At 43.3% G+C, this 23,412-nt stretch overlaps 1 protein-coding gene across 1 annotated transcript in view; it reads left to right on the forward strand.

Annotated features, from left to right (window-relative positions):
- The window catches only part of fryb (furry homolog b), a 118,505-nt gene that overhangs the window by 29,492 nt on the left and 65,601 nt on the right, over positions 1-23,412 (forward strand). The window contains exons 8-13 of the mRNA XM_084320763.1: positions 922-1,090; positions 7,852-7,944; positions 12,176-12,274; positions 17,574-17,675; positions 20,754-20,857; positions 21,204-21,312. Coding sequence (XP_084176889.1) covers positions 922-1,090; positions 7,852-7,944; positions 12,176-12,274; positions 17,574-17,675; positions 20,754-20,857; positions 21,204-21,312 — 676 coding nt within the window. The remainder of the gene's footprint in view (positions 1-921; positions 1,091-7,851; positions 7,945-12,175; positions 12,275-17,573; positions 17,676-20,753; positions 20,858-21,203; positions 21,313-23,412) is intronic.

The raw sequence follows: 23,412 nt of genomic DNA on the forward strand, positions 1-23,412 counted from the left end.
TACAATGACTGATTTTTCTGATTGCCTTGATTGTTGTTTTGATTTTTTGTGCAGCACGCAGACAGGCAGACCTATCGTAGCATTCACTGTGACATTTCAGGAGGGGGAGGCGTTAGTGGCTGACACTCTCCCTCAGCCTCTGACCTGCGTATGGAGTCAGTATGAAGTTCTGCCATGTTACACATTTCCCAGCAGTTGTTATCATTATGCGTTAATGCTTCAAGGTTGGATCTCAGGAGAACGGCATTCATCTACATATCTTACTTCAACACAGAGAGTTGGTGACAGTCCCACATAACTAAACCTCTCTGGAAACCTCTGTCCCACATACAAGCAGAAACACACACACGCACGCACGCACGCACGCACGCACGCACGCACGCACGCACACATTCACAAACAAACATGCACTTACACTCCTCCTGACTCATCATCACCCCTCCAGATGCCATTCTAAATATAGAGCTGGAGAGAACTGTTTCTAAACCCTATCTATATGGTGGGGTGGCCACACACACACACATGCACACACAGGAGCATATACACGTTCTGCCCTTTCCTTACTTTACATACAGCAGGGATAACGCCAACAAATAAACAAACCAACACTAAAGCGTCCATTCCTTCCTCTATGAAGTGGTGATCACCAGAGCATTATACAGCTGCAATCATTGAAAAACAAACAAAAAAACATGTTCCTTCATACATAACAGTTTTTACTAAGGGTGTAACAAAACACACAAGTTTTCTGATTCGATGTGAATTTCGATTTTGAAGTCACATTTCGATAAATCTTTTGATTCTTTGATCTATTCATTAAGAGAGTAAGTGGAATTTATCTCTCAAATTCTTGATTTCTGTATCGAGATCCTGAGTATTCTGACACCCCCCGAGTATTCACCACCCTCTTCCTGGTCACAGGTTTCCAGCAGTGAGGAAGAGGTTCGTCTCGGAGCTGAAGGAACTGAGGCAGAAGGAGCAGAGCCCGTACGTCGTCCAGTCCACCATCAGCCTCATCATGGGAGTCAAGTTCTTCCGCATCAAGATGTACCCCGTCGAGGACTTCGAGGCCTCCTTCCAGTTCATGCAGGTTAAAGTGGTTGAAATTAATGAAAGCAGGTAGCATGTGCACAGATACCATAGACGGGTTTCTTGTTTACAAACATACTGTGGTTGAGCCAATCATCAATACCCGCTGAGTCACGTGACTGGGTTTCCCCCTACCTGACCTGTACAGTGTACAAGCTGCAGCACTAAGAAAGTACAACAGGGTTCTATGTAGGAACCATGACACTCCCCTGACTAAAGGTTTTTTCAAACTAAAATGGTTGGATGTAATTTTGCCAAATAAGCATGGCTGTGAGTCTTTTCCCCTAGCTTTGCCATGGATTGATCATTTAGATCACTATCGTGGCTTTGTTCTACTCATGCGACAAATGAGAGAGACTGATTGATTGATTGATTGAAAACTTTATTAACAGATTGCAGAATGGCTACAATACAGTACGGCTCAATACACACAATTGTTAAGGGGATGCAGACCAGAGAAAGACTTTCATCTTGTTTACATCAGGGTCCCCCATTTTCAATTCATCGTAACATTTATGACATACACAACATACAGATAAACAGTACTGTTACACCCAGACATTTATGATATACAAGATGTACAAATATGCAGTACTGTTTAAGAGACAGAGTTTCTAAAAGAGAGTATATACATTTAAGAGGGAAGAAACTGTACATTGGAGGGGGTTGGGTGGGGGGGGGGGGTTGGATGTTTACAGGGGCCAGTTTACAATTGCAGCCTCCCGTAGGTGCTCTTTGAGAGCGGTTTTGAAGGTGGGTAGGGATTCACATTTTTTTACGGCTGTAGGTAGGGCATTCCACATTGATGTGGCATAATTGCGAAACATGTTTAGTCCCTTGTTTGAACCAAATCTGGGTTGAACATGATTTGTGGAACTCCCTCTGGTGTTTTGGTCGTGGTATTCACTGACCTTTTGGAAGTACCTCGACATGTACATGGGTACCTTAGTGGTGTAGTGTATCTTGTAGACCAGGCCCATTGCAAGTTGCTGTACTCTGTCGTCTACTCTAAGCCATCCTAGGTTGTCAAAGTGGGAAGGGGTGAGGTGGGTTTTAGGAGTAAGGTCAAGCAGTAGTCTTGCAGTTTGTTTTGTGATGTTTGTAATCTTGTTTTTAGTGCCTTTGAGGTGCTTTGGTACCATGGGGTGCAAGCATAGTCGTAGTACCCTTGAATGAGTGCTGCTGCTAGAGTCTTCAGGGTATTCTTGTTTACCAGAGAGGCGATCCAACTTTTTTGATTACATTGGTTGCCATTTTGTCACAGGAAAGATTTGCCTCTAGGATGGAACCCAGGTATGTAACTTCATCTTTGCTCATGACAATATTGTCACCCACTGTAACAGAGAAGCCGTTTGTCTTGCTGAGTTTGTTATTTGATCCGAAGAGAATGGACTCTGTTTTACCCAGGTGTAATGATAGTTTGTTATCAGCGAGCCAGGTGCAGATTCTGCAGAGTTCCGAGCTGAGGGCTTTTAATAATAATAATAATACATTTTATTTGGAGGCGCCTTTCAAAACACCCAAGGTCACCTTACAGGGCATAAAAACAGAACAGTCAAGAGTAAAACAATGATCTTGGCAAAAGTGTCAGTGGAGTTAAAAACAAGACAAACAATGTAAACGTATGAAATATAAAACAGTGGCACACAGGGTGCAGTTATAGTGAGTATGCCCAGTAAGCAAGGCAGTTAAAAGACAAGGTTTAAGAAAAGAATAAGATAAACAACAAGAAGTATAAAAAACAGTGAAGTTAATATAACAGACAAACAAACAGCAGGGGGTATTGGGCAGTGATGGAGGTTATAGTGAATATGCGAGTTTGAACAGATGGGTTTTCAATTGTGATCTGAATGATGAGAGTGAGTCTGACTGTCGGATGTGTGGGGGCAGGGAGTTCCAGAGTCTGGGAGCCGAGCAGCTGAACGCTCGGGCACCCATGGTACTGAGGCGTGAGCTGGGGATGGATAAGACTCCAGTAGAGGATGAGCGGAGGGTGCGGGAGGGGGTGTAATCTTGGAGGAGGTCAGTGATGTAGGTGGGGGCTAGATTGTGGAGGGCTTTGAAGGTGAGTAAGAGGTTTTTTAAATCAATCCGGTAGTGCACAGGGAGCCAGTGTAGTTGAATGAGGACGGGGGTGATGAGGTGGGATGAGTTTGTGCGGGTGATAATCGTAGCAGCAGAGTTTTGGATGATTTGGAGTCTGTTGATGAGTTTGGTGGGAAGGCCGGTGAGGAGAGCGTTACAATAATCGATCCGGGATGTGACAAATGAGTGGACCAGGGTTTCTGTATTTGATTGGGACAGGGATGGGCGGAGTCTGGAGATATTACGGAGGTGAAAGAAGGCAGACCGGGTGGTGTATTTGATGTGTGGTGCAAAGGAGAGGGAACCGTCCAGAATGACACAGAGGCTTTTGACTTGGGGGGAGAAGGGTACAGGGAAGCCGTCGATGGTGATGTTTGGAACTGGGGTGTTTTGTGATTTGGTGAGGGTAGATTTGGAGCCGATGAGCAGGGCCTCAGTTTTGCTGCCATTTAATTTTAGGACGTTTCTGCTCATCCAGCTCCTAATGTCCTCAAGGCAGGTGGTGAGGGAGGTGGGGGGAAGGGCAGTGGTGGGTGTGGAGGAGATGTAGACCTGTGTGTCGTCTGCATAGCAGTGGAAGTGGACCCCATGGTGACGGAGGATTGTGCCCAGGGGAAGGAGATAGATGGTGAAAAGGAGGGGACCCAATACTTACCCCTGGGGGACACCCAGTGAAACAGTTGAACACCCTGACTTGTGGGTCTTGAGTTGAACAAACTGTTGTCTGTCAGTGAGGTATGATGCGACACCAGTGATCCCAATGCCAGCCAGGCGGTCCAGGAGTATTGGATGGGAGATGGTGTCAAATGCCGCACTGAGGTCGAGGAGGATGAGGATGGTGAGAAGTCCAGAGTCAGCTGCACGGAGGAGGTCGTTGGTGATTTTGACAAGGGCTGTTTCGGTACTGTGTTGTGGGCGGAAACCGGATTGAAAGGGTTCGTGGAGATTGTTTGTGTTGAGGTGGGATTGCAGCTGTGCGGCAACCACCCTCTCAAGGGTTTTTGAGATGAAGGGAAGGTTGGAGATGGGCCTATAATGATTTAAGTCGGCTGGGTCAGCACCAGGTTTTTTGAGGATGGGGGTGATTGCAACCAGTTTGAGAGTGGGGGGTACGATTCCAGAGGCGAGGGATGAATTGATTATGTCCGTGATCATGGGTGAGATTGATGGCAGGCAGGCTTTGACGAGGGTGGTGGGAAGAGGATCGAGCTGACGGGTGGTGGTTTTGGCTTCACGGATGAGCTCTGAGATGGTGTATTCTGATGCTGGGGTGAAGTTGGAGAGGGAGCTGATAACATGATGGCCGGTGGTGATCATCCAGGGTGGATCACATGGGGAGGTGCATGATTAGGCCAGCTGTAGGTGAATGGTATTGATTTTGGAATAAAAAAATTGCTGAAATGCAGTGCACTGCTCAGTGGAGAATTCTTGAGGGAGGGTTTGAGGGGGGTGGAGTAGGTGGCTGACTGTGGAGAAGAGGACTCTGTTGTTCCCTTTACCAGTGCTGATGAGGTTGGAGTAGTAGGAGGATTTGGCAGTGTAGAGAGCGTTCTTGTAATGGTGGAGGTGGTCAGAATACATTTGGGTGTGAACTGAGAGACAGTTTTTTTTGCACAGCCGCTCCGGTCGACGTCCTGTGGTTTTGAGCTGGCGGAGGTCACAGGTGAACCAGGGGGCAGAGTGGGTAAATGAGACTGTGCACGTTTTCAGGGGAGCCAGGGCGGTGAGGGAAGAGGAGAGGCAGTTGTTATAGTGATTCACCAGGTCAGCAGGGGATGGGGATGGGGGAGGGCTGGGGTAGGAATTGATCAGGGTGGTGAGATCTGTGGGTTTAATATTTGTAATATTTCTGAAGGAGATGCGCCGTTGTTCTTTGGTTTTAGAAAGGGGGGCCTGAATGTCGAAGAGCACGGCTTTGTGGTCGGAGATGGGGAACTCAGTGACAGCCAGGTTAGTGGGAGTGATACCAGTGCAGCAGAGTAAGTCCAGTATGTGACCTTTGTTGTGTGTTGGGAGGTTGACATGTTGTGTGATGTCGAGGCATTCCAGGAGTGAGGTGAAATCATTTGCAAAAACATTGGATGGGTCGTCAATGTGGATGTTAAAGTCGCCCACGAGAATAACAGTTGGGGACATTGCACAGACAGATGTTAACAGTGATGAGAATTCAGTGAGACAAACAGCAGAGGGCTTTGGTGGTCTGTAGATGGTAACAATGATAGTGGGTTTGGGGCCTGTGAGTTTTACAGCTAAACATTCAAAAGAGGAGTGGTGGGGGACAGTGACAGCAGTGACTTTAATGTTCTCACGGTACAGCACAGCAAGCCCCCCCCCCCCCCCCAGTGCCACAGGGTTGACTAATGTAGGCATAACCTGGAGGGACGGCTGCATTGAGCTGGGAGAAATCATTAGGCTGTTGCCAGGTCTCAGTGAGGCATAAAAAAATCTAGCTTTCTGTCAGCAATAAAATCAGAGACCAGCAGGGCCTTATTAATGAGTTTTTCAACCTGCAACTTGTTCCTGTCAGAGACCAGCAGGGCTGAGTCGTCTGCGAACAGGAACAAGTTGCAGTCACAAGCTGGTGACATGTAATTTGCATAAATTAGGAACAGTAACGGTCCTAGTATGCTTCCTTGTGGAACACCACAGCTCACTGGGAGGGGGGATAGTGTACTGTAGTGTTTACCTCCACCATCTGTTTTCTCCCCTCCAGGTAGGATTGCATCCAGCTCACTGATAAACTATCAAAGCTATCAAGCTTTTAGCTTGTCAATCAGACTAAGCAATATTCCTGCAGGTTGGTAGTTTTAGTGTTTTCTCACGTTGCATATTATTTTAACTAGACATTAACCACCTAAAGCCGAGTGTCTCGCCCACACAACACTAGATGTGTTTTGCAAAATATTAAATATCTTTGGAACCGTTTGGGATAAAGACTCGCTTTTGTATTTGTATCTGAATCGGGAGATTCTCCCCTCTGTATGTAAAATTCCTAGTCCAGTGCGCTCCGCAGATCGGGCCGTGAGACAGACACGCTGGTTGTGCGTAAAGGAGAATAGAGAGAGGCACTTCACTTGTCTCTGGTTTTATAATAAAATGGCACAAAGGTATAATGTTCAACAAGCATGTTGGAACTTGCATGTTATTTTAATTAGACATAAAAAACGTGTAGCCTATTATTATTATTATATCATGTGCGTGGGTTGGTGGTGCGCTCTATCCCGCTATGGGATGTCCCTTACTCACAGAAGCCGGGACGTTATAACAGCCATATCTCCAACTGATAGTTGATTCCATTGAATAGCCCGGTGCATAGTTGCATGTCAACAAAAAAGCCATGTGCTATTTATGGGCAACAGAAACTTAAGAAAGGCCGGTGGCTGGCGATTAGCCATGAAACCACTCATGTGATTCTAATGTAAATGTGACTCTGCCCCCAAACTCAGACTTAAAAACTACCTTTTTAAAGTTTTTTTTAAGCTTACGTTTTTTAATATTTAGAGATACTATAACTGTTAGCTGTTACAGTTAATATGTTAAATATATTCAAACTGTGATAATATTGAGAATATAAACCAAAAACCCATTTCATACATTTTCTCGCAATCTGATTTTCCAACTGCTGGGCCAGGTCACATATATTGTAGTATATTGAATACCGGCCCATTTACCATCTCTCAGAGACGAGCTTGTATTGAGCTGCCTGAAACTGCTGTCTGTCCCGCCATAGATATATAACACTAGAGGCCTCAATGTTTTCATAGCGATCCATCTGATCAGCGGGTGTAGTGTTCAAAACGAATGCCGTTAATGGCAATCAAAGCATCAGAAACGACCCCCCCCCCCTTTCATGCATGAAACATAATACCTATTATATACATTTTATTTGGAAATAGTAGCGTGTCCAGGGATAAAACACCAATGCTTTTAGTAGAATTCACATAGCGCCCTATAACTCAGCTTTCCAGGAATTCGCCCGGATCAATCAGCTGAACTGGAGGAATGGGACTGGGTAGAAGTTTCACACCTAGTCAGTGTTGGTACAACCCCACATTGCTAGAAAACAATGCAAAACCACTGGAAAAGGCCATTTATAAGATAGGGGACCTTTAAGTACAATAATGAAACCAAACAAATGGAATGCATACTGTCTGTACAAAGCGAGAGTTATGAATGTACGAACGACTCTCTGATAGAACAAGAGATGCCATTCACTCGGTTTAAATTGGTGATTCGACATTTGCATGCTTTTTTCTTTTTTATTAAAATAAGAAAAGTTTAGAAACCGGCATTGTTTTATCACTGAAATAAAAGATTATTCAAATGATACCCAACCCTACTCTTGAGGGCTTGATTTTTAACAATAGAGTACATCAACTAGACTGTATCAACTGAAAGAAGAGATCTAGAGGAACTTGTAGGTACCAGGCCTCACATGCTAGCTTATTGGGAAAGAGGTGAAACACCGCTCCATAGATGGTATGGCTGTTTACAATAGGTAATGTCTGTGCCACACGGCCCTGATACTTACCTCTACAACATTTGTCATTTGTATGTTCATTATCTTAGTTACATAATAGAATAATGGTTGTAGTTTGGAAACATCACACTCCAATGTGAATGATGATTGTGTATAACCGGTGTCTCTCTTTCTCTCTCGCCCTCTCTCTCCTGTAGGAATGTGCCCAGTATTTCTTGGAAGTGAAGGATAAAGACATTAAGCACTCATTAGCAGGACTGTTCGTAGAGATCCTGGTCCCTGTAGCAGCCGTAAGTCTCTACCACGACTATGTACAGTAGGCCTGTGTGGATATGTGTGTTTCAGTGTGCCTTCCAGTCCGTCTTGTTTGTGGTATGTTTGTTGTTTTGTCTGTCTGCCCATCTCCCTACCTGAGAAATAGGTTTTGGTTTAGAACACCTACAGAACAGAAGCTATAGATACTTCTCTGTAATACAAATTTCAACAATTTAAACACATGTTCATTTGATTAAGCACTTTTAAACACGTGGCCAAGATTATTTTGGTTTCTCTCTCTCTCCCTCTCTCACCAATGGTGTCATTTTAAATACAACTCACATTCCACAAGCACAGCGCCCGTCTGTCTGTATGTCTATTTAAGAATATCTGTGGCTACATAATTAATTATAGGGACCAAACATTGAGACCCAGGCCTGTGTTGTTTGTTTTTCATACCCATCCCCCTTCATTCCTGTTTGCATGATTCATAATGTTTTTATACTCACCTACTAATGTTGTTCATTCACTCACGGTTAGCCACTCTGCCCCCGGTGGCAGCTCACAGGCACGACACTTTGCGTAAGACCAGCCTCTTAGTCAGATGAGCTCAATGGTACACTGGTTGAAGAAACATGGCTTGGCTTCAAAACCAAATTTTCAACGATACTAAACAACATGGCCCCCCTAAGAACCACCAGGGTAAATGCACGCTGAAATACTGACCGCTATGAAAACCAGAGACAAAAAATGCTCAGAGTTTCGTAAAAGTCAGTCAAAGCTTACCATAAGCACGAGCAGTGAACTCCAAGCCCACGTGACGGAACTCAAACTGGAAAGAAACAGACTAAGAAATGATGTAAACTCCATGATCAAAACAGCAAAAAAAAAATGTCACCAATGACAAAACCGAGGAAAACAAAAACAAACCACGTGAACTTTGGAAATTACTCAATAACCAACTAGGCTGCAGTAAAAAACTTAAAACCAGATTCTCAAACATAAACATAAAGACAGACAACACGCTCATCACAGAAAAGCTGGATGTAGCCAATTACTTAAATAGTTTCTTCACAAACATAGCCACAACACTGGTAAACAAACTACCCTCCCACTCAGGGCATTATGGGGTAGAACACATAGTAGCATACTACAAGAACCTAGGGGTCCACAAAGACGACTTCAAACTGGAAATGGTAACAACAGATGAGGTACTCAAAAAACTGAGCGCCCTCCAACCCAACAAGGCCACTGGCCATGACAACATCCCCTCCAAATTCCTCAGAGACTCAGCAGCCGCCATCACCCCAGTCATCACACACATAATAAACCTCTCCATAAAACAGGGACACGTCCCCAAGGACTTCAAAATCGCGAGAGTGACCCCTCTGCACAAAAAAGGCAGTAAATTAGACCCAGGCAACTACCGCCCTGTTTCTATCCTTACCTCCATCTCGAAAGTCATGGAAAAAATTGTATACGAACAGGTCGAAAAATACCGTGCGGAAAAAAATCGAATCTACGAATTCCAATCTGGCTTCAGAACATCCCACTCCACTGACACATGCCTTCTCTATTTAAACGACCACATCAAACAAGAGGTGGACGCAGGCAAATACTGCGGCATGGTCATGCTGGACCTACAAAAGGCCTTCGACACTGTCAATCACACCATTCTGATTGACAAGCTAAAAGCAATTGGTTTTGATAGTCTATCAGTGAGCTGGATGCAATCCTACCTGGAGGGGAGAGAGCAGATGGTGGAGGTAAACGGTACCCTACCCCCCCCCCTCACAGTAAGCTGTGGTGTTCCACAAGGAAGCATACTAGGTCCGCTACTGTTCCTAATTTATGCAAATGACATGTCGTCAGCTTGTGACTGCAACTTGTTCCTGTTTGCGGACGACTCAGCCCTGCTGGTCTCTGACAAGAACAAGTTACAGGTTGAAAAAACCCTCAGCTCAGAACTAGGCAAAATCTGCATATGGCTCGCTGATAACAAACTATCATTAGACATGGGCAAAACAGAGTCCATTCTCTTCGGTTCAAATAACAAACTCAGCAAGACCGACGGCTTCTCAGTTACATTGGGTGACAATATTGTCACAAGGAAAGAAGATATTACCTACCTGGGTTCCATCCTAGAGGCAAATCTTTCCTGTGACAAAATGGCATCCAATGTAATAAAAAAAGTCAACCAACGAACTCGATTCTTGTACCGGATCTCCTCACTGGTAAACAAGAATACCCTGAAGACTCTAGCAGGAGCACTCATTCAAGGGTACTACGACTATGCTTGCACCTCATGGTACCAAAGCACCTCAAAGGCGCTAAAAACAAAATTACAAACATCTCAAAACAAACTGGTCAGACTACTGCTTGACCTTACTCCTAGAACCCACCTCACCCCTGCCCACTTTGACAACCTAGGATGGCTTAGAGTAGACGACAGAGTACAGCAACTTGCAATGGGCCTGGTCTACAAGATACACTACACGACCAAGGTACCCATGTACATGACAAAATACTTCCCAAAGGTCAGTGAATACCACGATCACAACACCAGAGGGAGCTCCACAAATCATGTTAAACCCAGATTCGGCTCAAACAAGGGACTAAACACGTTTCGCAATTATGCCACATCAATGTGGAACGCCCTACCCAAAGCTGTAAAGGAATGTGAATCACTACCCACTTTCAAAAACACTCTCAAAAAACACCTAAGGGAGACTGCAACTCGAAACTGGCCCCTGTAAATGTCCGAACACAACCCCCTCCAATGTACAGTAAATTACCAAGTATGGTCTTGTCAATAATCCAATGTACAGTGTTTGTTTGTACAGGTGTACAGTGTCCCCCACCCACCCCTCCTACCCAACCCCCCCCCCCCCCACACTCCTACCCAACCCCCCCCCCCCCCCCCCACCCACCCATCCACCTCCAATGTACAGTCCCCCCCCACCCCCACCTACCCAATCCAATGTACAGTTTCTACGTCTAATGTATATACTCTTTTCTTTCTGGACTCTTTTTGTATCACAAACAGTACTGTAATTGCAAATCTGGTATGTCATAAATGTATAGATGTAGCAGTACTGTCTATCGGTATGTCATGTATGTCACATATGTTACGATGAATTGAAAATGGGGGACCCTGATGTAAACAAGACGAAAGTCTTTCTCTGGTCTGCATCCCCTTAACAATTGTATGTATTGAGCTGTACTGTACTGTACCCATTCTGCAATCTGTTAATAAAGTTTTCAATCAATCAATCAATTAGCATGCAACAACCTTTTTAGGACGATTTGCCCACCGGCAATTTGGCGACCCCTAGTGGCTCGGGTGTGCATATTTTGTAATACAATACATACAATACAAGAATTGAAGGCTTATTTGTTGCCTGTCGATAGCGACAAAATCCGACAAAATCCGTTCAGTGTTTCTCGAGTTACATGCTGGTATTTGAGGCTTGTGCAAAGTACACGGTATTGCACAAAATACCACTCCTGACTCAGGCTGCAGTAGTTCCATCAATCTAGATCCGATCTCGAAAATGATTGTGGATTTTTGTAGCCAATGAGTGTGGCTTTCAAATGATAACCCACGTGGGGATGTATGAATCTAAAAAACAAAACAAAAATAACGAGCGAAAACAGGAAGAGAAAAACAGCCGAATTAATTGAGAAAACTCAGTTTTTCTTTTGTACACAGTTTACTAAAATCACTCCTAATCACTAATTTCTGAATGGATCTTTATGAAATTTGAACCTGTACTACTTAAGGCTTCAGGCTATGGGTCAGTATGGATTTGTAAGCCATACCACCTTCTGGGGAAATATTACCTCTGGACTACTAACTACTACAGAAAAACTTGAGTAACAAGTTTTTCTACAACTCAAGTTCAGAACTATGTTACTCTATAAAGTATAAAGTATGTTGTTTTGGTTTGCAAAAAAAGTATGCAGTCCTCAAAAAACGAAAACTAAAATGGCCAAAATGGCCATTGCAGGTTAAGAGGTTAAATCTCTGTGAGAATGCTTCTCATCTCACACGGTGTGTGTCCTTGTTATACTACTGATCCAAGCGAAAGTCAATCAAATTAATTTATTAATAACATCTTCTGACATCATTCATCCTACCTTCACCTTCTCACTACTGGTTCATAATACCTGAAGCTCTGTTGCATTGTGTCTTGTTGTTGGTGTTCATGTTGACGACTATATATATACGTGTATTTTTAATACACCTTCCCTGCCTCCCTTTAGACCGTGAAGAATGAGGTGAATGTACCATGTCTGAGGAACTTTGTGGAGAGTCTGTACGACACCACGCTGGACCTGTCTTCCAGGAAGAAGCACTCTCTGGTCAGTCTGTCCCCTCCTTTATTCCTCCTCCTCCTCCTCCTCCTCCTCCTCCTCCTCCTCCTCCTCCTCCTCCTCCTCCTCCTCCTCCTCCTCCTCCTCCTCGCTCTTCATTTGCTCTCCATTACCAGTGGTTGGTGAAGGCACTTACTGTAGCGTTCAGACATTCAGACATGTGATGCATTCATCTGTCAGTAGGAAAGGAGACGTGTGGAGAGAGAGAGAGTGCTCTTGGAATATATCTCACCACAGACACTGATGTGTTTGTCAACAGTAGGCTATTTGTTGTTTTCATCTACCTGTTTATTTGTGGCTGTTTTCAGTTAATTTAACTTTCGAATGATGTATTTATAAATTTTACCTTTTAGGACAAAGAACTAAAAGTGATGTAACACGACATATGATTATGATTATGATATGATATGATACATTTATTTATATTGCGCTCCTCAACCAATAGTTACATCGGCCCGGGGTGCAGCCCGGGAAAGAAAGAGAAACAGAAATACGACTTTATCGCATTAATTTCGATTAATTAACTACAGAAAGAATTAAAAGTAAAAAAAATTGATGCATTTAATTGCATGATGATTTTTCTTTATAATTATTGTGTAAGAATGTTACCTTTCAAAGGAGACCTGACTCATACATGTGCTATAAGTATAAAGTATAATACATCGCAAATAACTTTTTTTCTTTTAGTCTGGTTTGTTCATAAAAGAAAATTAAATAAGAGAAATTGAGATCAATCAAGAGTTTTTTTCCCCCAATAGTCAACTGTTCTGGAATGTACTTGAAAGTACTGTGTTTTACTTTTACCTCGAAAGTGCTTGAGTTTACAAAAGGTCCTTTGCGCTATATAATTCCTAAAATTGCTGCACTTTGTTAAAAATTGCATTGATCTGTTGGTCTGTGTAGTAGCTAATACAGGATTTTGCTGCTTAAACGTATGTATAATGTATATTCATTGATTCACTCGTATACCAAAATTCATTTGAATTGAAATGTTTTGCTTTTCGCATCAAATATTGATATGCGATTAAAATATGATTAATTTAGATTAATTAACTATAAAGTCTCGAATGAATTCGATAAAAAAGATGAATCGAGTCCCACCACGACCCAAAGCGACCCAAAGTGGGGTCGTGGGTAGGTGACATTGGCAAGTAAAAAAAGAAAATGTGTATTGATAACATATCGTTTTATAAATGTGTATTGATCACATAGTGCTGTAATAAAATGTTCTAATAAATATACATGATCAAGTTCAACAACGTGTGCTTTTATTTTGATATTCCTTAATTCCACGTTGAAATGACGCGATACATTAATAAGTGTGGGGTCGCTAAAGACATCCTAAATAAAATGGGGTTGTGGTAGAAACATGTTTGAGACCCCCTGGTCTACCATCGTCCTGTCGAGGCAGAACGAGGCCGGGGACACACGGCAAGTGTCAAAGTGTCGTTTTCTAGAAGCCATTTCTTTGCACCGGTCAACGAGAGATTCTGCTCTTCCTGCCCTTCTGGGCGTCCGGCGCGCCGCTGGCTGTAAGGAACCGATAGGTTTCCTCATCTGGCAGCGAGAGAAAGTGTTGACTGATTTCTCAGGTCTGAGCCAAGTGTTCATGTTCTTGGCTTAAGACCTGTCACTCTGGGATTCCAGACATGCATGCACACATGCGCATACACAGACACACAAATGTACGCACACACTTGCACACGCACACACACACACACACACACACACGCACACGCACACACACACACGTACATAAACACGCAAAACAATAACTGATGACAAAGCTGACAGGACAGAACAGAGAGGAACGTTAACGACAAGACGCTTGTCTCTAATTGTTATCCTCTTCCATTTAGACACACCCTACACACCCTATTCTGACAGAGAGGTGGAGAGAATATTATGAGATGAGAGAAAGAGGGAGGGGAGGGAGGGGACAGTTGTGATTGGAGGATCAAGGAAAGAGGGTGGGGATCGGTCCATTGAATTGATGGGTCCATCTTTATTTTTTTTTAAACTTAAGTTTTTATTTTCATTTTTTCAACAACATACATAGACAACATTCATAGACAATACACAGTACATAGATATAAAACAAATAGACAAAAAATGTGTAAAGAAAAAGTGTGGCATGTGTCCTTCGGTCCATTCTACATTTGCATTATTTATTTACATTTTTATTCATTTCCTTGTATCCTTTTCAAACCTCTGTGATGTCGTTACTTCCCCTCCTGTATTCTTCCCATTTTCCCCATTTCCATTCAAACTTTTCTTCTTGCAGCCTCAGCAGATGTGTGATTCTCTCCATTTCCTGTATCCCCTCTACCAACTCTATCCATTGATCCTTTGTCGGCACTTCTACCTTGTACCACAGTTTAGTTAAAGCTTTCTTGGCTGCCACTATCAATATCTTAATCAAATATTTGTCTTCCCCTTGGATTCCTTCCTGTGACAGATTCCCCAAATACAACACTTGGCCTCCCTGGGGTATTTCGTATCCTATTATTTCATTTATTATCCCCCCTATCTCTTCCCAGTAGTGCCTTATCTTCTGACATCCCCAGAATATGTGTGTATGGTTCGCCCCTTCCTGTCCACACTCCCTCCAACATGTTTTCTTTGCTGGTGTGTAATTGCCCTGTATTTCTGGTGTTATAAAGTATCTAATTATATTTTTCCACCCAAACTCCCTCCATATCCTTGATCCTCTGGTTGTTTGTTGTGTCTTACATGTGTCATACCATTCCTCCTCTGTTATCTCTATTTCCAACTCTCTTTCCCACTTTTCTTTTACATACAATGTTGTATTTCCCTTACTGTCCATTATTGCCTGATATAGTGCTGATATCACCCTCCCCTTCCGTCCTTCGTATGACTTTACCATTATCTTAATTACCCCATTCTGTTCTTTGTCTCTATCTTGCTTTATTTCCTTGTTATAGTAGTCCCTAATCTGTAAATATCTAAAGTGGTCCCTATTCTCTAGTCCGTATCTTTCTTTCAATTTTTGTAGAGTCTGCATCTCCCCTCCTTCTGTCATTGTGCACATTGCTGTTATACCCCCCCGTTCCCACCTCTTGAACCCATGGTCTTCTATCCCTGGTCTGAATTTGTTGTCGTGTGCTATCCATCTCAGTATCTTAGATTCTTTTTCTAGCTTGTATTTCTTTACTATTGTGTTCCATATGTTTATAGTGAATCTGGTAATTGGATCTAGTAGTTGTTCCTGTCTTCTGAATAGCTCCCTATCTCCTATCAGTGCCTGCACTTTGAATCCCTCTCTTTTGGTTTATATATCTTTCCATTTGGCCTCATAGTTCACATTGCACATTGCACCAGCATGCTACTGTTCTAAGCTGTGCTGCATAGTAATAGCTTTCTAAACTGGGTACTGCCATCCCTCCTTTCTCCTTTGGTAATTGTAGAGTCACATATCTGATCCTTGGCCTTTCCCCCCCCCCAAATGAATGTTGATATCTGTCTATCCCATTCCCTAAATTGTTTTTGTGGTATTAATATAGGTAGGGATTGAAATAGGTATAGTAACCTTGGTAATATGTTCATCTTAATGATTTCGATCCTTGAACTGAAATCTAGGGGCATCACCGTCCATCTTTCTAGATCTCTCTTGATTTTCTGATTTATCTGTGTATAGTTTGCATCGTATAGCCCCTCCCCCCCTCTTGTGATGTTCACCCCTAGCTGCTTGATCCTGTCCATGTCCCATTTGATTTTGTATTTTTCTTTGATCTCTATCGTTGGTGTGTAGTTCAGTGCTAATGTCTGTGTCTTCGTCACATTAAGTCTATACCCTGAGTAATATCCATATTCTGTCAGTAGATCCATCAGTGTCGGGAAGCTTGTGTCTGGTTGTCTCATATATACTATCACGTCGTCTGCGAATAATCCCAATTTATGTTCCGTCCCCCTTATCTCCACCCCTTTGATGTCTTTGGTCTGTCTAATTAGTTGGGCCAGTGGTTCGATGAATACATCGAAGAGCGTCGGCGAAAGACAACAACCCTGTCTGGTAGCTCTCTCTAGTTTAATCCGGTCCGTCAGACTACCATTCACCTTAATCCTAGCCGTCGGTTCTTGATATAATGCCCTAATTGTTTTCATAGCGTTTTTGTCTAATCCAAATCTCTCCAATACTTTATATAGAAATAGCCAGCTTACACTGTCGAAGGCTTTTTTCTGCATCTAGGCTAACTAATACTGCACTTCCTCCTTCCTTTTGTATCTCCTCTACTATCTGCACTGTCTTCCTTATATTATCCTGTGTCTGCCTTCCTTTAATGAATCCAGTCTGGTCTTCGTCTATTATATCTGTCATAAATGTCTCAAATCTTTTGGATATTATTGATGTATACATCTTGTAATCTACATTAAGTATGGACACAGGTCTGAAACTACTACACAGTTCTCTATCTTTCCCTTCTTTTGGAATTGTAGTAATTGTGGCCTCTTTCCATGAAGGTGGCATTGTGCCTTTTGGGTCCATCTTTCTAGCAGTTGGGGACCATTTTCTTCCCAGAACCTTCTGCTGAGTAAATTAAGAGGAAATACTGCGAAACATAGCTTTTTTCCTGTATAGACCTTTTCTCCTGGTGACCCTGTCTCTCTCTTATTGGTCTGTCCCCCACAGGCTCTCTATCCCCTGGTGACCCTGTCTCTCTCTTATTGGTCTGTCCCCCACAGGTTCTCTATCCCCTGGTGACCCTGTCTCTCTCTTATTGGTCTGTCCCCCACAGGCTCTCTATCCCCTGGTGACCCTGTCTCTCTCTTATTGGTCTGTCCCCCACAGGCTCTCTATCCCCTGGTGACCCTGTCTCTCTCTTATTGGTCTGTCCCCCACAGGCTCTCTATCCCCTGGTGACCCTGTCTCTCTCTTATTGGTCTGTCCCCCACAGGCTCTCTATCCCCTGGTGACCCTGTCTCTCTCTTATTGGTCTGTCCCCCACAGGCTCTCTATCCCCTGGTGACCCTGTCTCTCTCTTATTGGTCTGTCCCCCACAGGTTCTCTATCCCCTGGTGACCCTGTCTCTCTCTTATTGGTCTGTCCCCCACAGGCTCTCTATCCCCTGGTGACCCTGTCTCTCTCTTATTGGTCTGTCCCCCACAGGCTCTCTATCCCCTGGTGACCCTGTCTCTCTCTTATTGGTCTGTCCCCCACAGGCTCTCTATCCCCTGGTGACCCTGTCTCTCTCTTATTGGTCTGTCCCCCACAGGCTCTCTATCCCCTGGTGACCCTGTCTCTCTCTTATTGGTCTGTCCCCCACAGGCTCTCTATCCCCTGGTGACGTGTCTGCTGTGTGTCAGTCAGAAGCAGCTCTTCCTCGGCAGGTGGCACGTCTTCCTCAACAACTGCCTCTCCAACCTCAAGGTGAGTGTTTTGTCCGTTAATGCAGAACCCTGTGACAGGCCTGTCACGCATCTCCACTGTTACTGAGTTTGACCCCTTAAGCCCAATCGGCCCGATACCGGGCCAGGATTTATTTCACGTCATAAATAGATCAATACAGTCCGTATTAATTCATGTTGCATTTCTTTTTTAAATGTAACCAAGAGTAAATACCCTAACCCTATCAAAACAGCAGTCAAAGTGTATATTTTCAGCACTACGTTTGTTTACCAATGATTTTAAGTGTTATTAGCGAAATATGAGTTTATAAAAATCTCTGCGCATTGCATCGGAAACCGGATGATTTATACGCGAGGAAATGAAATTGTTGTAGTCCTAAGAAAAAGGAGACCGAGGGCTTTCGATGGACGTCGAAATTACATAAAACTACACTACCCAGCTCACACCAGCCGTTGTCAAAGCTCAGCCGGCCGATGTGGGAAAGTAATATTTTTTTTTCATGAACAAACCTGAACGTTATTGCCATTAAATACAACATATATTGTTTATTTACCTTTCTGTAAACGTGAAGTAACTGTACTTACAGTAGATTTCATTCATGGTCTTTGCTGCCCTGTAATGGCTGCCTGGTGGTTCTAAATCCAGATTTAACTCTGCCATTGGAAAGAGGAGATTTGGCCCGATCCATAGATGTATGACTTGGCCATAATAAGATCATTTATAGGCCTGATATTCTATATTCTATATTCATATTTCAGATGGCAAAATTCTGTACTGTATCTACAAAAAAACCTGTAAATTATCTGCCCTTTATTAATTTGCTTAGATTTTTAGTACACTTGATCTCAAGCAGGTGCTTAATGAGATCAGTGGCAATTATTCATGTCTGGCTAATGTTAGCATGGTGTTATTCACCGTAAAAAATAAAAAAACAATTACATTACAATTTACTCAAGCATAGTAAGGGCTTGTGTCCATAGCGGACGTTTTTTTCAAGGCGGAACGCTTTGAAAAGCCAAAAAAAGCATGTTCAGAGCGTTTTCATAGTGTTTTTTTAGGGCGCCGAGGGCGTTTATTTTTGCTTGGACCTCAATCTGCTTGAGCTTGCGCCTGCCACGGCTCCGTCACTTGCTCGATGTTGATTGGTTGGGGGGGAAAAAGTTACCTTGATGAGCGTGCTCCTCTCCAAAAGTTGAACTAGTTTCAACTTTAGGCGCTGGGAGCGCTCCGCCCAAAAACGCTGCCGCCGAGAGCGCATAAAACGCGAGGCGCGGCGCTGGGAAAAGGAGCGCGCCCGTCGCGTCTCCAGCATAGAAATTAATGACAGAAAGGAGCTGACAACTCATAAAACGTCCGCTATGGACACAAGCCTTAACGGACACAATATTTCTGACACTGGGAATACATTCCCTGAGGTCCATAGATGTCCCTAGATACCAAGAACATGCAAATGGACTGTGTAGAAGTGGAGCAATCTTCCATTTACTTGGGTATGTACTTTTAGGTGAATTTTCTGAAAATATGGCTAGGGCTTAACAGGTTAAGAGGTTAACTGGCTTCTAACAGGCGAGTTCAGGTTCCTCAGCCTGGCTGTGTCTCTACCAGGCTCTCCATCGTGATTCATAGTAAGCAGTTTGAACAAAGTGTTGTTGTTGTTGTTGTTTTTCACATGAAATACATTAGAATCTAGATCATAATAATGTTGAGTCATGTTCTGGCTGGAAGCCACCAAACTTGAAGCCCAACTCTGCCTATCTTCTCTAGTGACTAGTGACCCGTCAGTAAAGCCAGTCAGTCACTCCGGACAGATTGGATCTGATATGTGTTGGAGGAGCAGCTAGAATGCAGAGAGCATGTTGCCAGAGGTCAAATCAAGTCAAGTTCATAAGTGTAGCCTTGTTATCATAGTTACACATCTCAACAGGCTTCACAGTCTCCCATTATGATGGAAACTACACCGCCTGACCTTAATCTGACCTTAAAACTTGCAAAACCTTAATAGGAGAAAAGGAATGGAAGACGCCTCAGAAGGACATGTTCTTGCCAGGATAGTCAGGCATGCAATAAGATTCAGCAGAGGTGACCGGGCATCAGTAGGGTTCGGTAACAAACTCGGTACCGAATTACGTCGGTACTACCGAGTGCCCATTTATGTTAGATCAATTAATGACACATTTCGGTACCTTGAGAGCAGGTCGATTAAGACCCGCCCAGGTAGAAAATAATCAGAATTCCAATGACACGCAATCGTCATTTCATAATGCACACGGACCAGTGCAGACCTATGATATCTAGCTATTCAGCCCTGCGTTCGACAGCCCTGTGCCAACTTCTCTCGCTGTGCTGTTTCTATGTGCAGTGAAAACTCCATGGGCATGCGTCTAACGTGCTTTGCATCTTTGTGTGTGTGTGTGTGTGTGTGTGTGTGTGTGTGTGTGTGTGTGTGTGTGTGTGTGTGTGTGTGTGTGTGTGTGTGTGTGTGTGTGTGTGTGTGTGTGTGTGTGTGTGTGTGTGTGTGTGTGTGTGTGTGTGTGTGTGTGTGTGTGTGTGTGTGTGTGTGTGTGTGTGTGTGTGTGTGTGTGTGTGGGGGGGGGGATTATGCAATATGAGGATTTGGCCTTTCTCCATACCAGGTGTGAAGAAGTGACTATGAATCAGAGTAGTTTCCTCAAGTAACATGATCATAAACACTGATTATGCAGCACGCACAATAATTGTTCCCATCCATCATGGAGGCGCCTGCGGGGGATGATTTTGTTTGCTCTGCCCTAACTGAGTGGTTGTACCAGTTTTACCTCACGTCACTCAACTATGACACCAACCTGTTAAGATAGATAAATCTATACCGTGTCGTTATCTAGGTTTTTCTCCAACAGTGGGCGAGTGCTCTTCCCTCTAGACTAAGCCATCCACCCTGATACAAACACAGCAATACTATGATGTTTTTTTTTTTATGTTTATAGGTCATGGTTAAGATAGAAAGTTAGTGTTATGTTTAGGGTTAGGGTTTTGGTGAGGCGTCTCGGTAGTCTTGAGGTAAAGGCACTTGCCTCCTATAGTAGTATAGTATACTGAATCTCCCCATGTGTGTGTTTACAGAATAAGGACCCCAAAATGGCACGTGTGGCTCTAGAGTCTCTCTACCGACTGCTCTGGGTCTATATGATCCGCATCAAGTGTGAGAGCAACACTGGAACACAGAGGTACAGACACACACACAATTATGAGTCCCATTCCATAATTGTTTTCTTGCTCTATACAGTATGTATGTATTTTATTATTGTTATTATATGACTGATATATAATGATAATGATACATACATGTATACATGTAAAACATTTTATTGACATCGAGTACTGACATCTCTGACTCTCCCTCTCTCCCTCTTCCTCTCCTCCTCTCCTCCCCCACCTCTCTTCATCCCTCTCTTCCTCTCCTCTCTTCCTCCCCTTTCCTCTCTTCCTCTCCTCTCTTCAACTCCTCTACTCTCTTCCTCTCCTCCCTCCCTCTCTTCTTCTCCTCCCTCCACCTCTCTTCCTGTCCCTCAGTCGCCTGACGTCGATCACCTCCACTCTGTTCCCCAAGGGCAGCCGTAGTGTGGTCCCCAGGGACATGCCCCTCAACATCTTCGTCAAGATCATCCAGTTTATTGCCCAGGTGCGTACGACACATTCACACATTCACACAGCCAGGGCTGTCCTTGGCTAAAGACATTCATATTAGGACTGGTTGTCCACACTTTTAATGTGGACAAAACACTTATGGTTTTGTTTTACAAATCTTTTGTTGAGTCCATTTTAACCTTTTGTATTGTCTCCTGGTATGGCAACCTGTCAATACAGAACAAAAACAGTCTGGCCAACATAGTCAAGATAGCCAGCAAGATAATTGGGACCCAGCAGCTTTCCTTGACAGACATTTATAACAGACAAATTCTGCGGAAGGCTCAGACGATCTTAGACAGCTCTGACCATCCTCTCTTGGAGGAGTTTGTCCCCCTCCCCTCTGGCAGGAGACATAGGCTCCCCAGGCTAAAGAGCAACAGATTAAAATTTTCGTACATCCCCAGGGCACTAAATACACTTAACTTCCTTTAAAATAACAGTAATGCATTTTCATTTTCCTTTTCTTTTTCCTGGTTGGATTCTGTAAGATGTGATTCAAGTTTCAAGTTTCTTTAATAGTTGTCATACAGAAGTACAGAATACTTTCATACAAAATGCTTCTTACTGTTACGCTCCAGAGACTGTGCTAGACAAGATAGTATCAAATAACATAGTATAGCATGTAATTTAGAAGTAGAAAATGAGGTCACAGTGTTCAGTATAGACATATGTACAATGTTCGATGCAGAATAGACGTAACTGAGTTACCATATAATATACAATACTATGCAGTGTACAGTACTATATAGTGCAAAGCAGAAATGGGATGAGGTACAATTTAGGTACAATTTACAGTAAGGTGTACGAGTTGTAGTGCAATCCTTCATCAATAAATATAAAGTGTGGGGAGTGGGTGCTACAGTGTGTTTGTTTAAAGTGAGTGTGTGCTATAAAGTGTGTGGAGTGGGTGCTACAGTGTGTTTGTTTAAAGTGAGTGTGTGCGTGTGGATGTGTGTGCTATGTGCGTTTGATGGTTGTTGTTGTGTAGTGTTCATTGTTCGTTTAGCAGCCTGATGGCCTGGGGATAGAAGCTTCTTCTGAGTCTTTCTGTGCTCGCCTTGAGACTCCGGTATCGCTTGCCTGACCGCAGCAGTTCAAAGAGGCAGTTGTTCGGGTGAACGCAGAAGAACCTGATGTTTCTTGTGTTGTGTTATTTTTTGTTGTTGTTGTTGTCTCTACCACTGCTGCAAAGCAAAATTCCCCTTGAGGGACAATAATGTCTGAACTGAACTGAACTGGTTTAATAGACACACCTGTTTCACATTTGCAATCATGCAGAAGGACCTAGTTAAATATAGTGCTTGCCAGAGAAGTGCTCATTATTCTTTTTAGGAAATAAGCATAAAGCACAACAAAGTATTGATCAACTAAGATAAAATTGAGAGATTAATTGACTAATCAACTAATAGAGGGGGCAGCCCTAACACACTCACATCAAAAACCTACTGGAAGTGACTTGCTATCATTACAGGATGCTGAAAGTTTGATTTATGCTTTTGTCACATCCAGATAGTATTAGGGCTCATTCTCATCTAATTTGACAATGCTGCACCTCGTGTGTGGATGGGCCATTTGTATGACATCATACTGTGAGCTTTTTAAAAAGCCTCCCCCTCAAAAAGTAAAAAGTAAAAGTGTACTCTCGCGGAATGCCTCTTTTTTTGGTAACCCCATGCGGTAACAGCTGCGGGAGCCCAACGCAACTACCCCCATTCAAAATAAACAACTACCCCCATTCAAAAGAAACAACTACCCCCATTCAAAATAAACAACTACCCCCATTAGAAAGAAACAACTACCCCATTCAAAAGAAACAACTACCCCCATTCAAAAGAAACAACTACCCCCATTCAAAAGAAACAACTACCCCATTCAAAAGAAACAACTACCCCATTCAAAAGAAACAACTACCCCCATTCAAAAGAAACAACTACCCCCATTCAAAAGAAACAACTACCCCATTCAAAAGAAACAACTACCCCATTCAAAAGAAACAACTACCCCCATTCAAAAGAAACAACTACCCCATTAAAAAGCCTCCCCCTCAAAAAGTAAAAAGTAAAAGTGTACTCTCGCGGAATGCCTCTTTTTT

Source organism: Notolepis coatsorum (assembly GCF_963971535.1).
Source record: "Notolepis coatsorum genome assembly, chromosome: 8".
NCBI lineage: Eukaryota > Metazoa > Chordata > Actinopteri > Aulopiformes > Paralepididae > Notolepis > Notolepis coatsorum.